This window comes from Sebastes umbrosus, chromosome 12, assembly GCF_015220745.1.
Source record: "Sebastes umbrosus isolate fSebUmb1 chromosome 12, fSebUmb1.pri, whole genome shotgun sequence".
Taxonomy (NCBI): Eukaryota; Metazoa; Chordata; class Actinopteri; order Perciformes; family Sebastidae; genus Sebastes; species Sebastes umbrosus.
The window spans coordinates 10,038,572-10,064,885 of record NC_051280.1 but is presented as its reverse complement, the minus strand read 5'-3'; the positions used below and the strand labels follow the sequence as shown (position 1 = coordinate 10,064,885).

The 26,314-nt window shown below is 40.7% G+C and overlaps 1 protein-coding gene across 4 annotated transcripts; it reads right to left on the bottom strand.

Moving 5' to 3' along the window:
• Positions 1 to 11: 11 nt before the first annotated feature.
• On the bottom strand, positions 12 to 26,314 carry amy2a (amylase alpha 2A). 4 transcript variants are annotated; one of them, XM_037788508.1, is made up of 11 exons: positions 26,041 to 26,314; positions 5,928 to 5,943; positions 4,379 to 4,553; positions 2,991 to 3,137; positions 2,421 to 2,618; positions 2,073 to 2,303; positions 1,281 to 1,414; positions 820 to 1,042; positions 600 to 721; positions 361 to 486; positions 12 to 247 (listed from the first exon to the last, which is right to left on the bottom strand). In XM_037788508.1, the coding sequence occupies exons 3-11, from the start codon at positions 4,544 to 4,546 to the stop codon at positions 58 to 60; spliced, it is 1,539 nt and encodes a 512-aa protein (XP_037644436.1). In that variant the 5' UTR covers positions 4,547 to 4,553; positions 5,928 to 5,943; positions 26,041 to 26,314; the 3' UTR covers positions 12 to 57. The 4 variants fall into 4 exon arrangements, with proteins under 4 accessions (XP_037644436.1, XP_037644434.1, XP_037644437.1 ...); XM_037788506.1 differs by having other exon boundaries at positions 4,379 to 5,943; XM_037788509.1 differs by lacking the exon at positions 5,928 to 5,943.

Here is a 26,314-nt window from a genome sequence, read left to right as displayed (position 1 = left end):
GAAGTTCATCATTCAAGTTTGGATAATAAAATTTATTTGAAGTTGTACGCAATGTTTTTACAGCTTGGAGTCGGCGTGGATAGCAACGAAGGGGTCCTCATCTCTGTTGCTGATCTTGAAGTGGGCACGGCCATCTCCGCCAACATTGATCTGCTTCCCAGTGCATCTGCCTCCATCCTTCTGGCCAGAAATGATGTCACAGTAGGTGCCACCAGGCATGCCAGTGTTCAGGGTGACATCCAGGTTCCTGAAGGTGAAGACAAGATGCATATTGTTATTCAAACCACCACAATGTCACAATGAAACAGTTTTTTTGTATTTTGTCAGTACCAGTTAGAATACTTAGCAAATAGTCCTCACCAGTCATCATTGTTGAAGACGATGAAACCACGATTACCGCGTCCAAAGGCCACCTGGTTGCTCTGGTTGTCCCACCAGTTGGAATGAGGCTGTCCGTTGACCACGTTACGGAAATTAACCATGTTCCTAAAGGGGCGTTGACAAAATAAAAAAACAGTCAGAACGTGTAATATGCGTAGTTTTCACATCCATATGACCAAGTAGAAGTGACTTATGTCTCTGGCTTTCTGAAGACTCACTTGATCTGACGCCATCTGTGCTCACACACCCATCCGTCACCACAAGTCTGGTCAGCGTTGATGGGAACAGACTTGGTGGATCCATCACCATTGCTGGGGGGGCCCATCCAGTCATTCTGATCCTACAAAATAATGATGAATCAATGAGTTTAACAAAAACTAGTTCCACATACATACTATACAGTGCATTTGATCATTTCCTACTTAAAAGAGAACCTACCTTTCCATTGACAATATTGCGGTTCCAGCGGAAGCTAGACATCACCCTGGTTACTCCGTAAGGGTGGGCCAGCATGTAGGAGACAGCCATCTTGTGGAGCTTGGGGTCCCAGAAGGAAACGATGGATGCACCACCAGCACCGTGGCCTCTCTGGTTGTCGTGGTTGTCAACGAAGACGAGAGCATTGCCGTTGGGCATGAAACCCCATCCCTCTCCCCAGGACCTGCACACAAGTATGCAATAATACTAGTGAGGAGTCAACATCGAAAACACCCAAGTTTGGACAAAGTATATTATACAAATATTATAATTCATGACTCTAGAAACACAATTAGTAAGAACGAAACTATTTGTCCAATCCAGCAATTTGTAGCTACCTCTTGGTTAAATCCATTTTTCTAATATCAATATCAATATCAATTTGATATGTGATTTAGGCACTTCAACAGTAACACACATACTTGGTGTAAGACAGTTTCTCGCCGTTCCACTTCCTGAAGATTGTTCCCAGTTTGGCACCATATTTGAACTCCGTCACCCTTCCCAGATGGAAGTACTCTCTGGATGTGATGGGCTCACCTCCCAAATCAATAACCTAGAGATAAATCAACATATAATCCACGTCATCCATAATGTTCAAAGTAGATTTGGTGTGTATTAACCGCATCATAACAGTGAGTTATGGATTGACAAAAAGTATTTCAACAAGTATGATTTTTTGGGATTCAGCAGTAACAAGAGCCTTATTTCCGCTGTTAAACATTCATTATCCTTTTGTACTATAGCATCAGTATTACCTGTATTTGTACAGGTGCTTGTCAACTACTAATGTGTTCTTGGATATTAACAGCTGCTACCAGTGTGCATGTGTTTGTCATCTTGATTTCTGCACTCATTTTCCCACAGCTCTGTTGACTGCTGTTTTGCAGTCAGCAATAATATTGGTAATGTGGGTGGTTAGTACTCAATCACATCCTGGTATGTAGATTTCAGCTGTCAACTGTTTACTTGAATTCAAATAATTACATTGGCAGCATTTTGTGTTTGCTGGCACCATATTTTCCAACTTGAAATAAGTTCATCCAGCCTTTTGGCTACTCAACATGATGACATATGCATCTATAGTATATGCCCTTAAGGCTACAGTAAAATGGGAGTTGATGGTTGTGTGTTGGTTGATATTATTTTGGCATATTTTACCATTTTGGTATGGAAATCAAGTAAACTTCCCAAAAAATGTTTTAAAGACTTACCTCCTGGAAGATGAAGGGTCTGGAGCCACCAGAGAACCATTTGCTGTTGAGGTTGTGCAGACGGCCGTAGACAACAGACAGGTCACCGGGCCACATATGCTTACAGGCATCCACTCTGAATCCAGCCACACCCATGTCAATCAGCTTGTTCATGAAGTCGGCCACCTTGCCCCTGACGTAATCTTTCTCCAGGGCGAGGTCCAACAGACCGACCAGACGACAGTCACGCACCTGGAGCAGCAAATAAGCATTTACATCGCAATTAAATTATAATTTTTTCTTGTTTTAAAACTCCTCCAAGTCAAACATTGAATTAGTGTGTAAGCTTCTGACTAAACAGTTCCTTACCTGATTGGCATCACCATAGTTCTCAATATTGCCACTGCCAGTCCTGCATTTGTGGTCGTTGAAGTCCAACCCGGTAAAGGGGATACTGGGGAAGTCCTTCCTGTTAGCACTGAACCAGCTTCCACATGAAGAGTGGGTTCCCTCTCCACCGCCGGCGCCGCACATATGGTTGATGACAACGTCCACATAGATATTGACCTGTGATGGGTTGATACAGGATTGTAGGTGCAACACAATTAATCATCTCTCTTCTATTCCTCTTCACATTCACTTCTTTTACTAGCACATTAAGTTAATTCTCAGGTCACAGGAATATGTCAAAGATGCATTGCTCACTTTTGCCAGACAGAGTATTTAATTCATTCAATTGTTCGAAAATTATCTATTCAAAAATGCCTTTTGTTAATTAATGCCATGTGCCTGTTGTTATAAAACTATTTGATAATGATGCACAAAGCATCTGCATCTTGTAAGTATGTGTTGTCTTGTAAAAGGCTGTAGATTTATGAGGTGCTGTCACCACAGAAGGACATTGTTCCTAATGCCTTTCACTAAATCACTGTAGTTTACCCCAACATTGTTGCATCTGGTGACCATGTCTCTCAGCTCGTTCTCATTGCCGGATCTGGAGCACAGGTTGTAGCCCACTGGTTGGTATCGCTGCCACCAAGGCCTCCAGGGACTGTTCAGCACAATGTGCTCATTTGGAGGGGAGATCTGAGCAACACAGAGGAAAGTCATTACAGTGATGTTCACGTTTAACACAGGAATTGTCTGCAGACGGAAGATTGCTGTTAACTAGTGTTGTATTATTATGTACTATCATAGACCGTCTATAAGAAGTATACGTAGTCACCGTGACGTCACCCATTGGTTTGTGGACTACGGTTTTGAAGCCTCAAGTTCGGCATTTTGGCCATCGCCATCTTGTTTTTTTGCAGCCAGAAGTGACAAGAGAGGGTGAAGAAGACTTGAAACTAGCGATTGAGACCATAAACTCATGTTTATAATGTTTACTAAGGTAATAAAACAAGTGAGAAGTAGGGTCATTTTCTCATAGACTTCTATGCAATCAGACTTCTTTTTGCAACCAGAGGAGTCGCCCCCTGCTGGCTATTAGAAAGAATGCAGGTTTAAGGCACTTCTGCATTGGCTTCACTTTTCAGAACCAGAGGTTTCCGCCTATGTACTACACAATTATTAAAGGACGACTCCAGCAATTTTACACAGTACTACTCAGCTTGTGAAAACATGATGGCATCATCAGGGTTGGTTTAGGAGCTAATAAAAGACGTTATATAGAACCGTTATAGAGATGTATTATGGGAAATAGTGTTCTTGGAGCTTGATCCATAGTAAAAATCTGAATATCTCTGTTTCTGACGTTTCAGTTTTTACCATTCTTGTTCAAATCTATTTCTTGTAAGTCCTCTAACTTTATGGAAGTGCAATACTAAATCAATGGAATACCCCTTTAAATTTAACTGAAGGGAAATAGACAGAGAATAAAAATAGATTATTGAACCCTTCCAAAGGCTGTATGAAAGCCAAGACTTATATCCTTATTTTGTATTTTAAATCAGCTTAAACAGAGGTCCCTAAACAGAGAAGGTAAGATCCCTCTAATATCGATTTTCGTTATTTATCCAAACGAAAGTTTTTTGATTAAAATGAACCATTCTTCAAACACCGAAATCGATGAAACAAAACGTAAAAGTAAAATTCATCATGAAATGCATTTACACTTTTATGATTAAGAGTTAATGACACTATGAATAATGTCCATTTGACATTGTCATTTTTTGAACAGATTTAACTTCCCCATGTATTCACCTGTGTGCCTACTGCATCTTCAAAATGCAGTTTGATTATATAGACACCTTATTTCAAAAAAGAAAAAGAAGGGATTATCCTCCTTCTCTATACTAAGAAGCTGTCCTGTGTTCAGCCATACATACCTGAACTCCACCAAAGCCATTAGGACCCAAATAGCGCTCACACTCTGCAGCGATGTCCGCCCAGCGCCACTCAAACAGGTGCACGATGGCGGTCCTGCCGTGCTTGGTGTGGGGGTTGTGCTGGGCAAGGCTCAGCCCAAAGAGAGCCACCAGAATTAACAACTTCATGCTTTCCCTGGATGAGCGAGAAAATACACACTTACCTGCTGCTTCACTGTTAGTATTTATCCTCATTTTCCCTCTCTCCCGGACCAATGAGATACTGGCAAATATCAGCATGGAGGCTAAACAGGTGCTGCTTTCTCACGGCTTCCTACCTTGTTTCAAAACTATCAGAAGGATAAATAGTTTTGAGGTGCTTGCAGGTTGGAAACTGAAAAACATGATGTTTGCATAATGTCTTTACCCAAATTGTATCGTCTCTGCAGGTCAAAACAAACTGAAACTTAAACAAAAGCCGTGTCATGTGGCAGTAACCTCAAGGTTTCAGCTAAAACACAAGTCCACAAAACATACTTTTCTGGCTTTAAACGTTACCATAATACCATTTTAGTTGATTTATGAGATTATCTTGTACAGATTCAACTATAAAGACATAAAAATACATATTTTAAAGCTATTACCAGTCACAACAGGACAGGTTAGATATATCCTGCTTTTGTATTTGTTTTACTCAGTTCAATGTCCAGATGATTTTGCAACAGTTACAATTTTCCTTGAGTTACAAAACTTTGATTTGGATCAAAAATCTATTTTGGGCAAAGCAAATAAAAAGCTGAGGCAGGTAAATTCAGATGTTTTTTGTGTGTGTTTGTTGGGGGAAAATAGGTACAAGAGGGAAAGTAAATACAGTCAGCAACATTTACTTTTCCACTTTTTTTTTACCTAATCAAACATGTGACTGCTTATGTAATGAAATGATTGCCCTTGACATGAATTTGGAAATTAGCCCTAAATTTTGAATAACGCTGATAACAGTGAGGTTCTCTCCAGTAGGGAAATAGCAGTATTTAGGTTAATTCTAAATTTGGGCTTTTTGCATGGAAATCTGAAGTATACCTTGGATTTCTTTCAAGATATTACAATGTACTGTTATGTCGTCTTATCATTTTGAAAGATGAATATCTTTATTTAAGTTTCAATATTCTTGAGAACAAATTGAGGTTTCATGATCCGATCATCTAGTCATAGTCATTAGTGGTGTTGAATTACCATAGCAGTGGGTAGTTTTACTACTGATGTTATCTCACACACATACACACACAAATGTTGGAGGCGCGGCAGTTACAAAGCATGCCGTGTCCTTCTGTAACTTCACCGTGTTATCATCCGCTTTTTATCAATGAAAACCAACACAGATAAGCTACACTCGGGTGAGAAGATAAGGAGGTCAAATATGTTGTGTAAAACAAGTTAACTAAACCAGCCCTGAAAAAACCCACATTTTCCCATGAAGGGCTTCAAATGTGACCCTCCGCTTAGTCGTTTCAGGTCAGGAGAGAAATGTATGGTAATGCATCAGGTTGATCCTCAAAATGACTTTAATCACCTTAAAGAAGTTGTATCTGTAAAGACAAAAAGGAGATAATCATTCAACTTTTTAATTTGATTTTATAAGTACATTTTTCTTGCTCTGTACTCTTTTACTCAAGTCATATTTTGAATGCTGGATTATTACTTGTAATGTGGTTTTGCTACTACTTGAATAGAAAATCTCAGTACGTCTCTCTACTATAACTACAGTACTTCACAATACCCTGTACCATACACTACTGAATACTTAATGGCTCTTCTTACAGCTGCATTTATGCCGCACTGCAACAATGGTTATACAGGTATTGAGTGCTGAATTATACATAGGCAGACTGTGAATGCTTCAACTCTGTTGTTTTGTATAACTGTAATTGTCTACATCAATGGTTGTCAACCTTTTCGAGTTGCGCCACTCCAGAATAATCAGGTTGGTGTTCGTGGTTTGCTCTACCCCGACCCATCAGAAATCCCCCATCAGATAATCATGTGCATGCCATGCACACACTGACTGACATGACTCACAAACACTGAATAAAATCTATTCTGAGGCAAATGATTTCACTGGTACAGGCAATGCAATGTAAAAAACATTCCCCAAATGTTAAAATGTTATTTCATGTTTTTCCCCACAACCATCTGGCTACACCCTGAAATTTTCACGTGACCCACGACCCCCAGGTTGAATACCACTGGTTTACATAACAGTGCTTGCAAGATCATATCCTGACTTACACATTTAGTTTATTAACCCTAATGTTCTGTTCGGGGTCCTGGAAACCTAAGGTCCTCTGCAGCAACTCAAAAAACCTCTCAGAGGTCTAAGTGACCTAAAATATGCAGTATGTAGGCTAATGTTCCAGTATGTATACATGTATATGTGTTCATGCATAGCCCATATACAGTGACGTGAAAAAGTATTTGCCCCCTTCCTGATTTCTTATTTTTTTTGCATATTTGTCACACTTAAATGTTTCAGATCATTAAACAAATTTTAATGTAAGACAAAGATAACCCAAGTAAACACAAAATGCAGTTTTAAATAATGATTTCATTTATTAAGGGAAAAAAGATATCCAAACCTACCTGGCCCTATGTGAAAAAGTAATTGCCCCCCCACCCCCTTGTTAAATCATGAATTAACTGTGATCAACCACATGTTTTGGAAAGCTGAGTTCAATTTCACCAGCCAATCACTGTTCAATCAAGAAATCACTTAAATAGAACTTGTCTGTCAAAGTGAAGTAGGCTAAAAGATCTCAAAAAGCAGCACATCATGCCGTGATCGAAAGAAATTCAAGAACAGATGAGAAACAAAGTCATTGACATCTATCAGTCTGGAAAGGGTTACAAAGCCATTTCTAAGGCTTTGGGACTCCAGCAAACCACAGTGAGAGCCATTATCCATAAATGGAGAAAGCTTGGAACAGTGGTGAACCTTCCCAGGAGTGGCCGGCCTATCAAAATTACTCGAAGAGCGCATCAACAACTCATCCAGGAGGTCCCAAAAGAACCCACAACAACATCCAAGGAACTGCAGGCCTCACTTGCCTCAATTAAGGTCAGTGTTCACGATTCAACAATAAGAAAGAGACTGGGCAAAAATGGCATCCATGGGAGAGTTCCAAGGCGAAAACCACTGCTGACCAAAAAGAGCACAAAGGCTATTCTTACTTTTGCCAAAAACCATCTTGATGATCCCCAAGACTTTTGGGGAAATATTCTGTGGACTGATGAGACAAAAGTTGAACTTTTTGGAAGGTGTGCGTCCCGTTACATCTGGCGTAAAACTAACACAGCATTTCATAAAAAGAACATCATACCAACAGTCAAACATGGTGGTGGTAGTGTGATGGTCTGGGGCTGCTTTGCTGCTTCAGGACCTGGACGACTTGCCATAATTGATGGAACCATGAATTCTGCTCTCTACCAGGAAATCCTGAAGGAGAATGTCCGGCCATCAGTTCGTGACCTCAAGCTCAAGCGCACTTGGGTTATGCAGCAGGACAATGATCCGAAACACACCAGCAAGTCAACCTCTGAATGGCTTAAAAAAACAAAATGAAGGTTTTGGAGTGGCCTAGTCAAAGTCCGGACTTAAATCCGATTGAGATGCTGTGGCATGACCTTAAACAGGCCGTTCATGCTCGAAAACCCTCCAGTGAGGCTGAATTAAAACAATTCTGCAAAGACGAGTGGGCCAAAATTCCTCCACAGCAATGTGAAAGACTCATTGCCAGTTATCACAAACGCTTGATTGCAGTTATTGTCGCCAAGGGTGGTGCAACCAGTTATTAGGTTTAGGGGGCAATTACTTTTTCACATAGGGCCAGGTAGGTTTGGATATCTTTTTTCCTCTAATAAATGAAATCATCATTTAAAAACTGCATTTTGTGTTAACTTGGGTTATCTTTGTGTAATATTAAAATTTGTTTGATGATCTGAAACATTTAAGTGTGACAAACATGCAAAAAAATAAGAAATCAGGAAGGGGGCAAATACTTTTTCACGGCACTGTAATATCTAAAACATGAAATATGTCCTTATTTGGTGTAATACAAATGATTCATGGTCATTTACATATATTATATATATAATTAGTAATTTACCATATACCATAGGGTATTTAAGTCAATGTTAAATATAATAATATATTCTGTATATATATAGAGTCATGTTAACTTTCCTGAAATACCTGCACCGCCCCATGGCACTGTTACATTTTAACTGCCATTCTAATGTCAGTTGTAACCCTGGGCAGCATGTTATAATGATTATGATGGGATGTACTTTCATATAACAATAGCTCCCCCAATGGTTTTTAAGAGATACTGCTTCATTTAAAACATACATACAGTATATAAATACTGTAAATCATTTTTTGCCAACCCCTATGTCCTATAAGAATTTTTTTTCCCTTAAGTAAATAAAATAAAATGTTTATATATGGTATAAAGACATAATTAGTTTGTTCATGGTATAGCATGCATTAATCAACTATTAATGTACCATAGAAATTGGGAGGAAATCCTAAAGTTTTGTAAACATTATCTGCTGTATTATTGATTGTAATGGATTGTATCCAGCATTGTTGCTTAATAAGGATACTATTATAGCAGCAAAGCAACATTAAGAGGGTTCAGTACCCAAAACTAACAACTCAAAAATGCATGTGCTTATTTCACCACGGGTGCATTGCATAAAAAAAGGGCAGTGAATGCCACACTGACTGCAGGTTTGTGTGTGCTGAAGCTTTTGTAAATAAAGCCTGGTGTGCCTCATCATGCCTCATCCCACCTGCTTCCTATCTGACCCAGCTCCTGCCCCTTCCGTCCCCCCCGCGGTGAGTGTGTCAAACGGACATCTGACCTGCCTTACTGGGTTTCGTTCCGGGTCACTCCTCCCAGTGAGTCTGTGGGTCAGAGGCATGTAAAAGTGAAGGGGCCCCGACACGTTTGTGTTGGAAACACTCACTAATAGCTCATCTTGGCCCAGACTTTGTGTGTTGACACATAAGGACTAAAGGGATAAAGATGTAATTTTAAAGTGCAGGTTTTGCTCTTTGGTGGCGATGCCCTGTGCACATAGCAGCACTGTTCTCTGGTGTTATTTGAAGCTGTAGTACATAAAAAACATTTTATATTTGTGAATATTTATCTGACCAGTAAGAGCAAAATCCACATAGACGAGTTAATTATTAAATAAGAAATGACCTGATGTCCAAATGTGTGTGGTGAGGTAAAGCTGTGTTCTATTCCTTCTATTTTCTGGTCAAAACAAATTGCGATATTCACCAGTCAAGTCAGGGCTGCACGGTGGTGCAGTGGTTAGCACTGGCGCCTCACAGATAGAGGGTTGCAAGTTCAAATCTGGCCTGGGGCCCTTCTGTGTGGAGTTTGCATGTTCTCCCCGTGTTAGCGTGGGTTTTCTCTGGGTACTCCGGTTTCCTCCCACAGTCCAAAGACATGCAGGTTAGGTTAATTGTTGACTCTAAATTGCCTGTAGGTGTGAATGTCAGTGTGAATGGTTGTCTGTCTCTATGTGTCAGCCCTGTGATGGACTGGCGACCTGTCCAGGGTGTACCCCGCCTTCGCCCGATGTCGGCTGGGATCGGCTCCAGCCCCCCCGCGACCCCTAACGGGATAAGCGGTTGCAGATGGATGGATGGACCAGTCAAGTCAGGTCATACTTAATGTATTTGTTTTAGATCTTCGAGGGTCAAAATAGGAACAACAATTTTTAACCTCCAATAACAGTTTTTTGGCCACTAGGGGGCAGCAGAAACAAGTTGTAAACATAACATTGACATGTCATAACCTTTTAAGTTGATATGTTGAATTTGTTGGCAAACAGTTGCTTACTGTATGTGTACATCCAGCAGTTAAAGAACTATATTATCATACATCTGTTTTTAGTCACGACGAACTCCTGTGGGAAATATCTGGCTCTTTAGCTGCTAACTGCTCCACTATGTGTGTCTATGTTCCCTCAACCCTAAGTTCCCTCAACCCTATGTCACCTCAGTCCTATGTTCCAATGGCACATTATTCCGAAATCCCATTAGTCCAAAAAAAGTCCCATTGGACCGAAAGCCCATTTGTCCGACAGCCCCTGAAAACGTCCATTGTTCCGAAGACCCATTGCTCCGTAAATACAGCAAACAGAAGCACATGGCTAATTGACCCTTCCGAAGTCCCGCCCCTTTTCGCTCTGTGCTCCATTGACAGTTGAGCAAGCTTGGAACCTGGCATGTTGAAGTATGTTTCGTTTTGTCAGACTTGTCCATCCTAGCAACAGTAACTAAGGATGGTGGAACTTAGGATTGGTCAATTATTATGCAGAATGACGTCACCGGAACTTCCTGGTCACAATATTTTTTCCCACTATGACGAAGGCGTGACCCGCCCTACTCTACCTCTGATTGGCTTACCCTGATATTCTTACCCTAACCAATCTCTCACTTCATGCCTAAACCTTACCAACCCAACCAACGAAGGCAACAAGTACTAACCAGACTGTCTGTCTGTTATCGGATCTTGTTAGTGCGATATCTCAAAGAGTTATAGACAGATTTTAACATGGGCCAGGGAGGATGCCGAGGGAACATGGGGCTGAGGGATAATAGGCCTGACCCCCTATCTTCACCATGGTAAACAGCTACCTGCTGCGGCCGAAAACATCACTATGAGAGCGATGAGAATGAACCAAAACAGTTAAGTTGCAGGCTAGCTATACAATAAGGCTGGGTATTGTTTAAAAAATTACAATGCCAGTACCAAATACCAGTACCTTTTAAAGTGATACCGATACCTATAGAGTACTTTATACCCATCATGTGAATGGAAACTGTGTGTGTGTCCCACTGGCTAGCTATAATCACCGCTGCACTGCACAGTGTTCACATAGCGGTTATCGCCGATAACGCCGTCCCACGACCCACGGTTGAAGAGCCGCGTTGTCATGGAAGCGTTACGGCCACCCTCCGGTCCCCCCCAGGTTAGCTCTGTCAGCACTTGTTGTTGTTGTTAGTGCTGTAAGCACCGTTAACAGGGTTGTTTCAGTTGAACTGAAACTCTCTATAAACCTCTGTAAAGCCGTGGGGAGCTGCAGATTCAGGTGATAATTCTTCATCACTACGAATGACCCCGTTCACATTGTTTTCACATTGTCATCTGATATAGTGTTATTATAAAAAAAATATGGATTATGTCCACTTTAAGGTTTCTTTTGAGTTACCGGCGTGAGGTTTTCACCCTAATGACGCATCATGCTCTGTGGGAGGAGATGTCAGAGAGAGTTAAGACCCAAACTCGCTCACATTTTCCCCACGGGCCCCAAAAATTCCAGTCAGACCAAAGTCCTTTCCTGTATGGACAACGTAGGACGTACCTCCGGAGGCGATGAAGGGTTTTGGGGACAAAGCTTTCTTTCACAGCTCAAGCTCTGAGACCAGGTGAAGGGAGAGAAGCTGGTCATTTGATTCCCGCCCCTGGTTCTGTCATGGGAAAGTGGAAGAGTCATAGCGAAAGGGGGGTGGGGAGGCCGGAGGGTTGACGGGGAGACAGGGGGAAGAAAAAGGGAGGAGGAATGAGGGAGAGATGAAAAGAAGAGGGAAGGAATGGGGGTCAGCGGGTTAAGAGAGAGAAGGAAGAAGAGAACGAGTGGTGAGTGAGGGGCCTTAGTTGAAGACAAATGAGGAAAAATAAGAGAGGAAAGAGTGCATGAGATGGTGAAAGGGGGAGCTGCTGTATAGTTCATGGCAAATGAGCAAAAACACAGAGGGAGTGAGTGGAAAAAGAGAAGGGGGAGCTAAAACCATAGAGGAAAAAAGGGAGTTGGGGGGGATGATAAGAAGCTGTATGTACCTCGTCTTCTTACACCTCAGGTTGCTCTTTCAGACAGACAGCTCTAGTTGTCGGTGAACAGACAGCACATGGCATGCTGGATAAAAGCACTGTGTGCAGAGTTAAAATAGTCTTACGGGAATAAATGATGTTGCAGACACAAAGCAACCAGGGTTATTTATAACATAAAAGTCAATGGGCATACTGCACGACACACTGGTTTTGGAAACCACTGTATTGGATAAAGAGGTGTCGATTGGAGACTCTAACCACATTTATGGTCCGGTAACAGTCTGATCTAAAGCATTTGTTGCTTCACTGGGTACTGGGAGAAATTTACTACCCCTAACTCTGTTTGGTTTTTAATGATCCCATGCCATCAAGTGTTTCTTGCGCTGACGAGAAGTGTGTCATCCCATTTTTCCCCTGTACGGTTTTAAAATATTTTAATAAATGAACATAATTTTGGGAACTTTTCAGGTTTCCTCAGACAGCCAAACAACCAGGCATACCAGGGAGGAAAAAGTCCTATAAAGTGAAATCCACACGCTCTTCCAAAGGAAAGTTTCAGCCCAGTATCCTTTCTTTTTTTTTTTGCCGTGATGATATGTTGTGCAGATGTTGGGAAAAGCTTTCCATCTCACTGCAAAGAATAACAGCAGCAACGGAAGTCCCCCAGGAGAGGTTCACGCTCTGAAACTTGCTAATACACACACACACACGCAGACAGAAACTCAAATACCTTTACACTTTTAGACAAGACATCTCACACTCACACTCTCCGTCCAGCCTGAGAAGTCACACAAAGGTTGTAGAGACACATGCTTCTAACTTCAAACATTAAAGAGATATATGTAGACAGTAATGGTGACCATATAAAATACAGGGTTCCCCAAATGAGTCATGTCAATGTGTGAGTCGTACCACTTAAAGCAAGACAACAGTAGTCTGGAATGTCATTATCAATTTATATTATTATGTTTTTAAATGAACTGCTTATTTATTTTATACTTTAAATGTAAGCTCCCAAAGTGTTGTCCAATGGCTTATTTTGTCTGAACAAAAGTTCAACAAATGATACAACAGTGAGAAAAGTTGGATAGGCTCGAATCTACAAATGTTTCAAATTTTTTATCTCATTTCTTACACCTGCAATAACAATCTTTTTTTTTTTTACCAATTGGGGGCAGTGGAAACAAGCTGTAGACAGTGCACAGTGAGTTTGTAGAGTTTTTCGCTGAGAACAGCTTCCTGCTGCAGCTGAGGCTGAATAGAGCGGTGGGAGTAAACCAAAACAATAAAGTTGAAGGCGGTAAAATCGAAACAATGTAGCTGAAAGACACTAAAACGCTTCAGCTGACAATTCCATGTGGGTTCATCACAATGAGTGTGACACAAGATGTGTGACATATATTGTTAATCTATAAACATTGATTGTAGCCGCTCAGGACTACTCCAGCAAGTTAGTATTATTCTTCCATAAGGTTGTTGGACAGAAATGTTCATAAATGAAGAAGCAGAAACTGAGAATACTGACTTTTAAAGGAACAGTGTGTAGCATTTAGAGGGTAATAAGTATGTAAGTAGTAGTCATATAATGACTTAATAAGTATGTTTTCTTTAGTGTATAATCACCTGAAAATAAAAATTGTTATGTTTTTGTTACTTTAAAATGAGTAGTGGCCAAACGGTAGAATTACAACTTCTGTGTCCGTCACGTGATGCCATTGGGCCCAAAAATACTTTTCCCACAGATTTACATTGGGAAATAGATGTCTGTAACTCAGATGATTTATTTTTTTTGAGGTAAATCAACTTCCCAGTACGAACACTTGAGTAGCCCTTATTTAAATCATTAGATCCTAAAAGTTGTAAAATGCACTAATAGCCGAATCCAGAGTTATTCCCCTTCATCCGTTCATGTGAACGAGACCCAGACCAAGGCTGGAGCGAGGGCTGGGAGGCGGAGTAAAAGGAAATGCTACTACGCCTGCTCTAAGGGCCAAATGGATGCGGAAGAACGCCTGATGATACGGGTACTTTATAACTCAGCAGTCAAGCCATTTTGGCTTCATGTACTGAGCAACTCTCATAGGAATGAATTGGAGCCTGCCTACAATGCTGTATCAGTTGGTTGCAATCTGCAACCAATTGATACGTCATCATTATTATTATCAAAAAGATACATAAAGAGGTGTCTCAAAGGTTCAGAATTCCAAATTCAAATCCAATTCATGCCATGACTTTGCATATCATTTGAGGTTAGTCAGGTTCAATCCGTCCCTCACACAATTAAACACAAGTTTCTTTTACTAAACAAACCTATGGTGTTAAAATTACTTCAAAAAATGTTCGTCTCTGTCCCCCGGGCCTCCCCATCCCAAAGTCCTGGGCTGACTTTCAGTCCCAGTCCGCCCCTGCTTCAAGCGGATTTTAATAGAAGGAATGCCGTCGTGCTGCTGGTGACTGGAAAGTTCACCATAAAATTACACATGGAGTCAATTTTATGATCCTCTTTCACAGTAGTCAGCGGGAAATGGGAGCTTTGCTTTCATGGTCATGAGCTGAGCAACAGTTTTACTGTGAGGAAAGTTCCCGAGCTCCCCTGTACCGACTGCTTCTGAAATGTTTGTCCTCCTTAGACATTTGTTACCTTTTATACTACAATAACAGAGAATTGAAGGGTGCAGAGTTTCAGCTGTGTGGCCTCTGGGAAACACTTGAAACCACCTTTCCTTCGTTTGCTGTGATTTCCTTCAACAAGTGTTTCATGATGTTCCCAAGAAATGCAATCACTGGGCAAGAAGTAATGATGCAACTACATTGTGGACTATTTATACAGCATTTAAAAGGTGGAAAGCTCAGAATGAAATCCATGTGAATGCAGTCTTAAAGTTGAATCTTGAGAGAGCAACAGTAATCCTTTGACTCTCTCCCACACCTGACTGACTGTCAGCCTTTTCCATGATATCACTGCTGGCTTTGAGATATAGAGAGCTTCCTTTGTTTTGCAGCGCTCTGCTCCTCCAGAGCGAGAAGGGAGGAAGATGAGAGGCGTCTTGGTGAGGGGGGGTAGAGCAGGCAGGCATCTTTCAGATAACACAATATCACCCACGCTTTTATCAAACACAACTCACTGGCCGCATCGGCCCAAACATGTCTTCCAGTATCACCTCAGTGTCACTCTGCTGCTTATCTCTAGTTTGTCTTAGATTGGTCATTTCAACAGACACCAGGGTTCACTAAACATAAAGTGAGTGTGAGGGACCACTGCTGTTACAGTATCAAATATTTTGGTGAACAGAAATATAAGGGATTTAGCTGATGAAGCAGATGATGAACATCCTCGCCAAACTGCAGCAATGTGCGGGGCAGATGTCTGTCTGTGGCACAAGAGGTAGCATTACGGCATCGAAAGCATCTCTTTAAACACTCCTATCCTCTCCCTCAAGAAAAAATAGCAACACGTCTTTAAAAGGGCGAAGACGCAGCGCTGTAGGTCTGCAGGCTTATACTTAAAGACAGGAATAATCACAGGTTGTATAGTTGGCACGGAGAAAGGAGTGGTTGGCTGTAAAGCTCTCGACTTGATCGCACACTAATGAGCTTTTGTATAAACGTGCCGGGCGCCCCCTCATTTCTTCTCTCCGCTGACTTTATTTGTTTTCAGCCGTAAACTGTGTAGCCCAAGGTTTGCCAGATCTGTCCAAGTTCCTGTCTTCAACTGGCTGCTTCTCTGTGCTCGCTGCCATAACAGTAGCCAAGAATACCTCTGTGCAAGCCGCTGGCATAGATACATACACAGACACATATGTGGTGAATTGGGAGAAGGTGGGTCAATAGATAAAGTCTCACTTTCATGATAGAATTAGTCCATTTTGAACTACCATGCTGTAATACATGTAATTATGGGACTGAAAGGTGTTTAAAAAAACATCCAAAAATAATTCAGGCTAAGGTAATGAACTTAATGGGATAGTTTTGGTGGTTTGAAGTGGAATGGTATGAGGTACTTATCCGTAGTCAGTGTATTAATTACAGTAGATGACGGTCGGCACGTCCGCAGCATCGAGAAACCGTCAGGAGTACCGACACCGGAGCAAAGCAATGCACTGCTGTGGACGGTGACGGCAGAAAACCATTTTTTAGACACCTAAAAGAAAGGCTCACCTAAAAAAATGTATATCCGTTTAAGTGTACGCTATATTTTGAATATTTTCCAACGGCGAACTGAACTGAAAGTGAAACTTATATATACTGTTTTTGTCATCTTTACTTTCAGTTTAGTTCCCCGTTGGAAAGGAAAAGGAAAGGGCTTTCTGACGGCAAGATAAAGCGGTGAAATATTCGAATTTTCTAAAAATATTCTAATATAGCGTACACTTAAACAGATATAAATTTTTTTAAGTGAGCCTTTCTTTTAGGTGGCTAAAATACATTTTTCTGCCTGTCCCGTCCCTGTATTGCATTGCTCCAGTGTCGGTACTCCTGTCTGTTTTTCCAAGCTTGCGGCACACTGACCGTCATCTTTAAATAATACACCTACTATGGATAAGTACCTCGTACAACCCCACTTCAAAACACCCAAACTATCCCTTTAAGTGACAGAAAGTTGCTTCATATTTGATTATTTTACCCCTTAAATCTTAATCCCTTTTGTCTTGGTTGCAAAAACTGAGCACACAACTTCAAAAGTGAATATCACCAACTCATATTTGACTTCAAACAGAACACCACAGGAAGTTTTCAAAGTTTAGACACTTGTAACGCCTAATTGATGGCCTATGTGGAGACTATCGTCAGCTATTAATCTTTCATACATTGCACCTCCTTCAGTCGTGTGCGCTCCAAAAGCACATGGTGTATTAATTAAGAAACAATGGCCTCTTTCTGAGAGAGACAGAGATGGAGGAAGAGAGGGAGGGAAAGAGTCGGAGGGAGAGACAAGAGAAGAGGAGGAGGTGGAGTAATAAAGCACATCCCTTTTCCATACTGTAAAACATTTAACCCAGTTTTTCATGGGAAAAAAAGTGTGCTTTGAAAGCAAGGCATACTGTGGACAAACTGGTGACAAATTAAAAGAAAGAAAAAGAGGAAAGATAAGAATAACTTTGTGTAGCTGGTATGTTTTTTTTCCCCTCTACTGTTAATCATCTCACGATCCCTTAAATTGATCTGGTGACCCCTTCAGGGGGTCCTGCCCCCCATGTTGGGAACCACTGAGCCAAACACTACTGTTTTTTCTCCCCCCACTGTTTGACTAACACTAATATTGTCATCTATTTATCTTCATATCTGATCGTTGTGACTCTTTTTCTGCTGTTTCTTTCTCCTTAACGCACCCTTTCTCTTTCTATATGGATTTCTACATTTCTGTAATACCCTGACGAAAACAACCCACCACCGTAAAGTTGGCCAGAGCACCATTTGGGTATGAGAATGGATGTAGACTTAGAGGCCCTGTAGAATATCCAGGAAGTTAATTTTGGAGGACTTCCATGAGGCATTCTGGAAAAATCCACTTGCAGCCAAATCAAATTAAAACCTCCAGAGTTGTGGGAGTTAACAGCTGAATGAGATTCACCCCGTCCAACCTGTCCCATAGTGTCTATTTACTGTCTATTATCTGCTCATCCTGCAGCCACAGATGAGCTTCACACTCCATAAACACCACGCTTTGAGCCTGTGGCTGTAATTCTATGTTTCCAACACTAGGGGTCTCTCTAAGGACTTGCTGAATGAAAGCCAAATTGCTCAGCAAACAAACCCGTTAATTAGAAAACCCCTTGGTTCCAAATTAAGCTCACCTCATCAAGCAGGGGGAGGGCAAGTAAGTAGTCTAGTGCCCAGTGACTCCACCAGTACAGCCTGGAAGTGGGCAGCAACTTTATTGACTCTTTAAACTTACAGAGGAGAGCTTTGGCCTGAGATTTCTCTTTTTTTTCTTTCTCTCTCACACTTTCTATTTCAGTTTCAGTTCATTTTTGTTGCTTTGCTGATATGAAATCTGAAATATGTTGCCAAAGCATATAGTAAAGATATACTGTGGGTATGAAATAAGAAAAGAAAAAGCAACAATGGTGATTTAAGTGCCATTTCTCTATCAATTCAAATCAATTTTTACACTTACTGTAAGTCAACAACTCTTTTGAGTGATGACTTTTATAATTTCAGTTTCTTGTTCTTACACATTCCTCCAGTGGTGGAAGGTAACTAAGTATGTTTCTTAAATGTACAATTTTGACGTACTTTCATTTTGTGCTGCTTTATACTTCTACTCCACTACATTTCAGAGGGAGATAATGTATGTTTACTTTACAGATGGATATTTTATATAGAAAACATCAGATTAGGCGTACTAATATAACGTATGGCTTTCAGTGGTTAAATGTAACTAAGTACATTTATCTGTGCTTAAGCACAAATTCTAGGTACTTGTACTTTACGTGAGTATTTCCAATTTATGCATCTTTATATAAGGTTTTGAATGCAGGACTTTAACTTGTTTCAGAGTATAAGTAAGGGATAATGTACAGCGAGCCGGTCACTGTTGTGAAATAAACCCCGGCAGGGCGATGCGGCAGCAACTTGCATCGCCCTGAAGGGGTTTATTTCACAATAATGACCCACTAGCTGTACATTATCCCGCTTATTACATGGCTACTTACTTAAGAACTCAATAATTTGACACAAAAACGGTCCGCCAGAGTCCAACATCAGAACTGCGCCCAAAGCAACGGTCTGTTATACATAACAAACGGTCTGCTATAAAGAAATAACAGACTGTAGAATGCCGTTATTGACCAATCAGAATCGAGTATTCAACTAACAGCCAAAAACCAAGATAGTGACAGCCAAAAACCAAGATAGCGTCAGCCAAAAACCAAGATGGTGATGGCAAAAATGCCAAACTTGAGTCTTCAAAATTGTAATCCACAAACTAATGGGTGTTGACTTCTTAAATACAGTCTATGTTATAAACCAAAGGATTGAACATATTGAAAATTTGACCTTATGACGGCGCTAGATGGAAAGTCAGGGGATCACAAATAGCATTACAATTCACTCTGAGGAGGAAATGAACGTCTTTACCAAATTTCATGACAATCTTTCCAATATTTGTCACTCTAACGCACAATTGTCAACCTCATGGTTGTGCCAGAAGAAAACTCAGGGGATCTCCAAAATCATTAGGATACATACAGTAGGCCGTCTATAATTAGCCAATAATATGATATTTAGAAACATAACCCAACAACAGGGCACAGTCTGTCTCTGTATTCTTACTGTAAATACTTTGAGTACATTGCTAATAATGCTTCTGTAGATCTAAATACTTCTCCCACAGCAGACCCTATAGCAAAAAAAAGACAACGCCGCAGTGTTATAGCCTCATCAACACTACAATGCATCAAGCCAAAACACAAAGTAACTTTATTGAAACATTTTTATGAGTCAATTCATTGCCCAACATTCACAGTCAAGGATTTTTTTAGGGACACATTTCACAGACTATATCACAAATCAGATTTCTTCTTAATTATCAGACTTCCGTGCTGTCTGAAGTGCTGAATGGTGCGATAAAAGCGGTCTGTCAGTCAGTTGTATTTGCTTCTTTATTGAGTGTGATCGGGCTTCAGCCAACCGTCTGGAGCCAAACCTAAGCCCAGACCGTTATTAAGTGTGTGTGTAGCACATATCTGGAGCTTGTCTGACAAAACCACCCAGTATTGGGAAATGTGGGCAACAGTGGTTTCAGTAACATGGCTGCTGCTATAAGGCACTGATGTGACATCATGTCTTCAATTACACTGAGATGATGATCGCGGGCTGACGCGGCCACTTGTCACATTTGTCAACGGAGTAAGAGCTTTCTATGAAACCCTGGAACTCTTCTTCTCCCTGAAAAACAGATCAGATAAAAGGGTTTCTCTGGGATGAGTTATGTGTCATATATTACATATAAAAGTAGAAGATTCATTCACGCATATATCACTTGTGTCTCTTATAAGAAAAACCTTCAATCTCACATCTTATTTTGGGCTTCTATCCTTACTAAACTCTAACGACTTTTCTTAGACACTGAACAATGTGCCCACATTTCTCACCCACTTACACCTAAACAGGAACTTTCAAAGTATAGCCTTTAACTGTGTGTGTGTGTACGTGTGCGTACATCTCCATCCATGAGTGTAGTCGTGCATTTGCTTCACAGTTTATGCGTATATGTGATTTTCTACGTTATATTTGTTCCAAGGTATCAATTTGGTTAGCAGGGCTTGACTTGGTGGCCAGTAATAAACTTCTATTCCAGTGCTGCCTTTGCCTTGGCCTTCACCACAGGCAACTATGTGGCTGGCCGCCCGTGCCACCACAGGGAGAGCCATACATTTGAGTCCGGTATGAGTCATTGCCCGTTTACTACAGCACTCACACACACAGGGCCGCAAAGTGGTGCATCACGTTGTCGGGCTTCAAAGAAGCTTTGGGTTTCAAGAGAAATTATATGGGGAGTTTTAAATTAAGTTCAGATTTAAGAGTTAATATAATGTTGCTGAATGATGACGTGACAAACCATCATGTGTCTTATAAACAGTTTGGCTTTCACATGTTATCTTAAAGTGGCCCACAAATGGAAACAATCTTATTAATTGTACATAGTAACCTTGGTAATGAATTAAAGGCTTAAATGTTTTAGCTACTGAAACTTTGATTAATGTTCTGACTGTTAAAAAGAGACATAAATGGTGAGGCAAACCTCAGTCACTGCTTTGTGGCTTCATAAAGACTTGACTTGAAGATATACTGTATATTGTTGGTGTTTCCGTGTCTTAAATGAGTCAGACTTTTTTTTATTAAATCAACTTTCTTTAATGAATATAACTCAACAAATATGGATGATTGAAGCAGAATATTTTGTTAGATAAAAACATTGTGAATTTTGGAAATAATTACATCTATCTTTTTGACTTTACAACGCTCTGAAGTTATTGGAAATGTTTAGATCACAGGAGTCGGAAACAATCCTACGCAGCCACTACTGGAATCTAATTCTACAAATAGTATAAAACTAATAATATTAGTGTAACTTAATTTTTACCTGCAACTGTGAAGAAAGATGAATTTGGTTGTATCATGTACAATGACAGTAAAGCTTTCTCTTCTAGATACCGGGTTTAAACTGAATGTGACCTACTAAGTAGCAAAACAATCTGTATTTTTAAATAGTTTTATATACAGACTTTTGTATAACTTATTCAGTAAGTTTGTTATAATGTTTTTAGTTACACATGTGCAAGTCTGATTTTGACAACCTCAGAGCTGACAAATCCTGACGGTGCCTCTGTGATCTTTGGCGCCACCATGTTCTAGTGTAAAGCAAAATGTATTTCTAAAAAAGTTAGCTTTATAGATGTTATAAATGAACAATTCTGCTTTACCACATGTTTTAACCAAGAACTCACACTGAAATACATACATCTTAAAGGATATTGCTGGCGATATTCTATACGTTTTTTTATTGTCAACACATCACACGAAGAGACCAAAACCAAAGCCTCATACAACCTTTTCCTCTGTGCCACAGAGCTCCATTAAAACTATTAAAAGAACAGTGTATAGGATCTGGCGTGTATCTAGCAGTGAGGTTGCAAATGACAACTTCTCCTGTGTACCAAGTGTGTAGGAAAACTACAGTGGCCGACGCAAAAACGCATATGGCATAAAGACAGTTGTTTTACGAGTAGTGTTTTTAGAGTGTGAGTACGTGGGAAGTGAGTGGTGAAGCAACAGAGAGAGAGCGGCGGCGACGGGAGCGAGTGACGTTATCAACTCCGGCCCAAGCAGGAAAAGTTAACAGAGTTTGGTTTGTCCGTTCTGGGCTACTGTAAAAACATGGCGGAGCAACATAGTGGACTCTGTGGAGAGGACTCGCTCCATATGTAGATATAAACGGCTCATTCTAAGGTAATGAAAACACACCGATTCTTATTTTCAGGTGATTGTACACTAAAGAAAACATACTTATCAGTATTATATTCCATTTCAGCCAATAGCTCCACCTTATTGTTACACACTGGACCATTAAAAACATATCGAAAGCCTCACTGTTTGCTCTGGGTGACGTATTCATTCATTATGACGAACATGGGACTGTATTTTATTTTGAGTCCATGCTCACATACACCACACACCTGCTGCTGTAAATACTCAGTAGAGCACCAAATGTGTATTGAGATGTGTACAGTCCCCAACAAATGCACTATTCCCTCAGCATATAAACAGCTCTTTTATGAAATTACTGTGACCAGTGGGCTTGGTGCTTCGTGTCACAGATGGGGTGGGGATGTCAGGGAGAAACTGACTAACAAATATTTGGTTTTGAGGTTTTCTTAGGATTTGTTGAAAAAAAAAATGAAAAAACACCAGTCTCATTCTTCAAATATAACCCCCAAATGTTCTGCATTTATCTATATCTGCTTTGTTGATTAAGTACAGTGCTTGTTGTCCCTCACTCTGCATGCTCTTCACAGAAAGTGTCATCAAAATATCCATAACGTACAAAGCCATTACATGATTGTGTATCTCTTTCTCAGTCTCCCCAAACTGGGTCATCAATCCCAATTCTCAGATCAGAACAGTCATAACTTCCTCCTGCGTGGATTCATTCCCAGAATTTTTGTGTGAAGACCTGTATAGCTGACAGGAAAAAAAAAACGAAATATAGGAAAAAATGCTACCTGATTCATGGTGAAAGCAAAGCTGTCTTTGGAAACAATGACACTCCTATTGGGAGGAATGATTCCACATGCGGGAATGTGTTCTCTCTCCGTTTAAATGATTCCAGACACGCTGCTCTCCCTATCGGGCTTTACGCGGGTGCACGGGCAGCCAGCAGCATGCACGAGTATAAGCAGAAAAATGCACACATGCGTACACACTCCCACCTTCCACCATACATATACAATCACACACTTATCTTAGCAGGAGGGGCTCCACTGATCTGCAGCACCCATGAGCCTTTGCTGCAGCATCACTTGTCAGTGACTTGTTATGACACGATGCATCTGAGACCAAACGAAGGCCATTACTGTGGATGTAAACCCAGCTGCTCTGCCACCTCTGTCTTTGAGTCACAGTTACCCGAAAAACGTGTAAGGACCTCCACTGGAAAAGGCAATAGATCAACGTCACTCAAAAATGCTCATAATGGTCTTTTATGTTATTGCAGGTCCACCCAGCGGCTTCCTTTCCCTACAGCCAGGATTTGGCATTCTTTGACAGCCAGATGTTGGACCAAGAAAAAAGACTTGGGTGGTGCCAACCCCTCTTATTAAGAGCAGAATTTAAGGAGTTACACTGGCTGAGATGGGTTGAAATACATTTCTTTAAAGTGACTCAAATCAACAGGCCTACTTTTAGTGAATTATTATCGCCCAACTCTGCACTTCCCCCCAGCTCTACAGAGCATTTTAGCGTCTCACTGCTTTGGTTCACTCTCACCAGCTTTCTTTTTAACCTGTTCAACAGCTGTTTTCAGCAAAAAGAAGCTTTGTTAAACCTGAAGTAGGCAGAATGTTTTTGGCATCATTGGGCAAAAATTCCATAATAACCTTTCAGCATATTGTAATTCAAGTGCTCTGAGAGGAAACTAGACTTCTGCACCTCATCATGGTTCTGTTTTCAGGCTTTAAATTTCAAGACTTAACAGGTCGTTTCAGAGAGAGAGCATTCCTATTGGCTGTTCATTCAACGGAGGTAGCTGTCAATCACTCGCAAACTCCAATTGAACTGTCAAACTAGGCAGCGCTGATCAAATATGAATCAAGACTCTGTCACTGTAATGCCTATTTCTCGCTCCAAATGTCTTCAGAAACATCTTGTAGTGTACTGTTTAGCTGTAAAATTAGAAAGTTTGCTCCGGCTGGTGGGCGGTGCTTGGTATTTCCTTAACTGAACTCAACATGGCTGCCGGGTCACAAACGAGATGGCAGGCTCCAGCTTGGCTCTGATTGATTGTTTTCCTTCGGTCTGTGAAATCTTACTAGGAGCACCTGCGGCATAGGCGCAGTTTGAACTTTAAGGGTGGGGGTTTACAAAAAAAACGAGAGGAAATTATAATGTGCACAACGCAGGGAGGTCTAATGTATTGGGATGTGTGTGTCCATATTATACCCTCCAAACAAAATGTGATGCAAGCAAGCGTCGGTGACCAAATCAGTTTGATTGCATTGTTTTCTGTTTGAATGAACTAACTGGCCGCGAGCAACGAAGCACTGCGCAGGGTGTATGTCATTTTCAGTAATTATTGCAGTATAAAACCTGTGTTTTCTGTTTAAAATACACAAATGTCGGAAGAGAGCAAGTACTACTCACCCATCTTTTAAGTCACTATACGTCTCTGATCTGGACCGCACAGCTAATAGGTACGTGGTCTGTTTACATGACGTAACAGAAAGTGCATACTCAACGGTGTGTGGACAGAGAGCGTCCGATGTTATTAGACTATAAGTAAATAAAAAGACCACAAATCTATCTTCTTATCTTGTTGGTTTCTTATTCTGTCAATAAGAAGACACAACAAGGTTGACAGTATTCATCATTACAATACATTATTAGTTCTGCGTTATTATAAAAAAAAATATAAGATGCATTTCAGTGAGCCCCCTGAACCAACACAAACTGCGCCTGACACTGGAGGACACAGGGGAACATGATTTTTTTTCAGATTACCTGTCTCATGCATCACTGTCAGAATATAGTGACCGTTTTATAAAAATAACTTTTTTTAAATCATATTTGCTCCATTTCTACCCACTGCAGCTTTAATATAATACTGCAGCGTGCAACACTGGCAGTTATAGCCTACGCTCGTCTGACCTGTACTTATGCCTAAGGTCCGCACAGAACTAGGTAAAATGGCCTTTTGCTATTCCGCTCCCTTTTCCTGGAATACACTGCAAGCTAGGTTGAAACTGGGAAATCTGATTACTTTTGATGAATTTAAAACATTAAGGAAAGACCTAGAAGCAGAGTCAATCGGGAGCTGTCTGTGTTTCTGAATATCTTCACTTTAACGTTGGCTTCAAACACTTGATTTTAATGTGGTGTGTATGATATTATGCTATGTATTTATTTTGCATTTGTTTTATGTTGTGGCGTCTGAAATTTTAATGTATTTTTAAATAATGCTGTCTTGGCCAGGTCTCTCTTGCAAAAGGTATTCTTAATCTCAATGAGTACTACCTGGTTAAATAAAGGTTCAATAAAAAATAAAAAATAGAATAAAATTTAAATCAACGACACACAGATAAAGTAAGTGACTAGCTGGTGATCAAAGTGGGCCATTTAGCAGCTAAAGAGACAGATATTTCCCTCAGGAGTTAGTGTAGGTCAGAGGTTTCCAAAGTGTGAGGCGCACTTCCCCCAGGAGGGCGCGAGAGAGTTGAAGGGGAGGCAGGAAGAAGAGACACAAATATGTTGCGTGTCGCGGTGAGAGGAACAGGTGAACAGGTGAATACCGTCTTAAACAAACAAAATAAGTTAGTTTAGTTTTGCTCGCTCATGTAGCCCGACACAGCCAGAAGTTGGGAGCAGCAGCAGTTGCCTCCAGTAGATGTGACACACGACTCATGGAGGTAATTAAGGTAACGCTAATTAAACCACTTTAAAAACCTACGCAATTTGCGTCAAAAGCGTAGCTAACGTTTCACCTTCTCGGAGTCATAACCCAGTCAAATCCGACCACACAGACATTACACACACATTTTTAGATTCAGTGTGACTTACACTTTCCGACGATACCACTATCTCCTCCGAGAAATCAGTGGAAAAAAAGACGCTCCTTACACCTGCAGAACCCGCCTGAGAATCCCCACGTGTTTACGTTTTCTTCAATATTGACGTAATCCAGTGATAGTTGTCCGTACATTTATTGGTGCATTGCAAACAAGAAGTGATAATAGCTAATTCGGCATACTTTTAACAGCTCCAATTTGTCAAAATTATAAACAATATATAGGTTAAAAAAAACGGGGCTCAAGGGGAAACCCACAGCTGACTG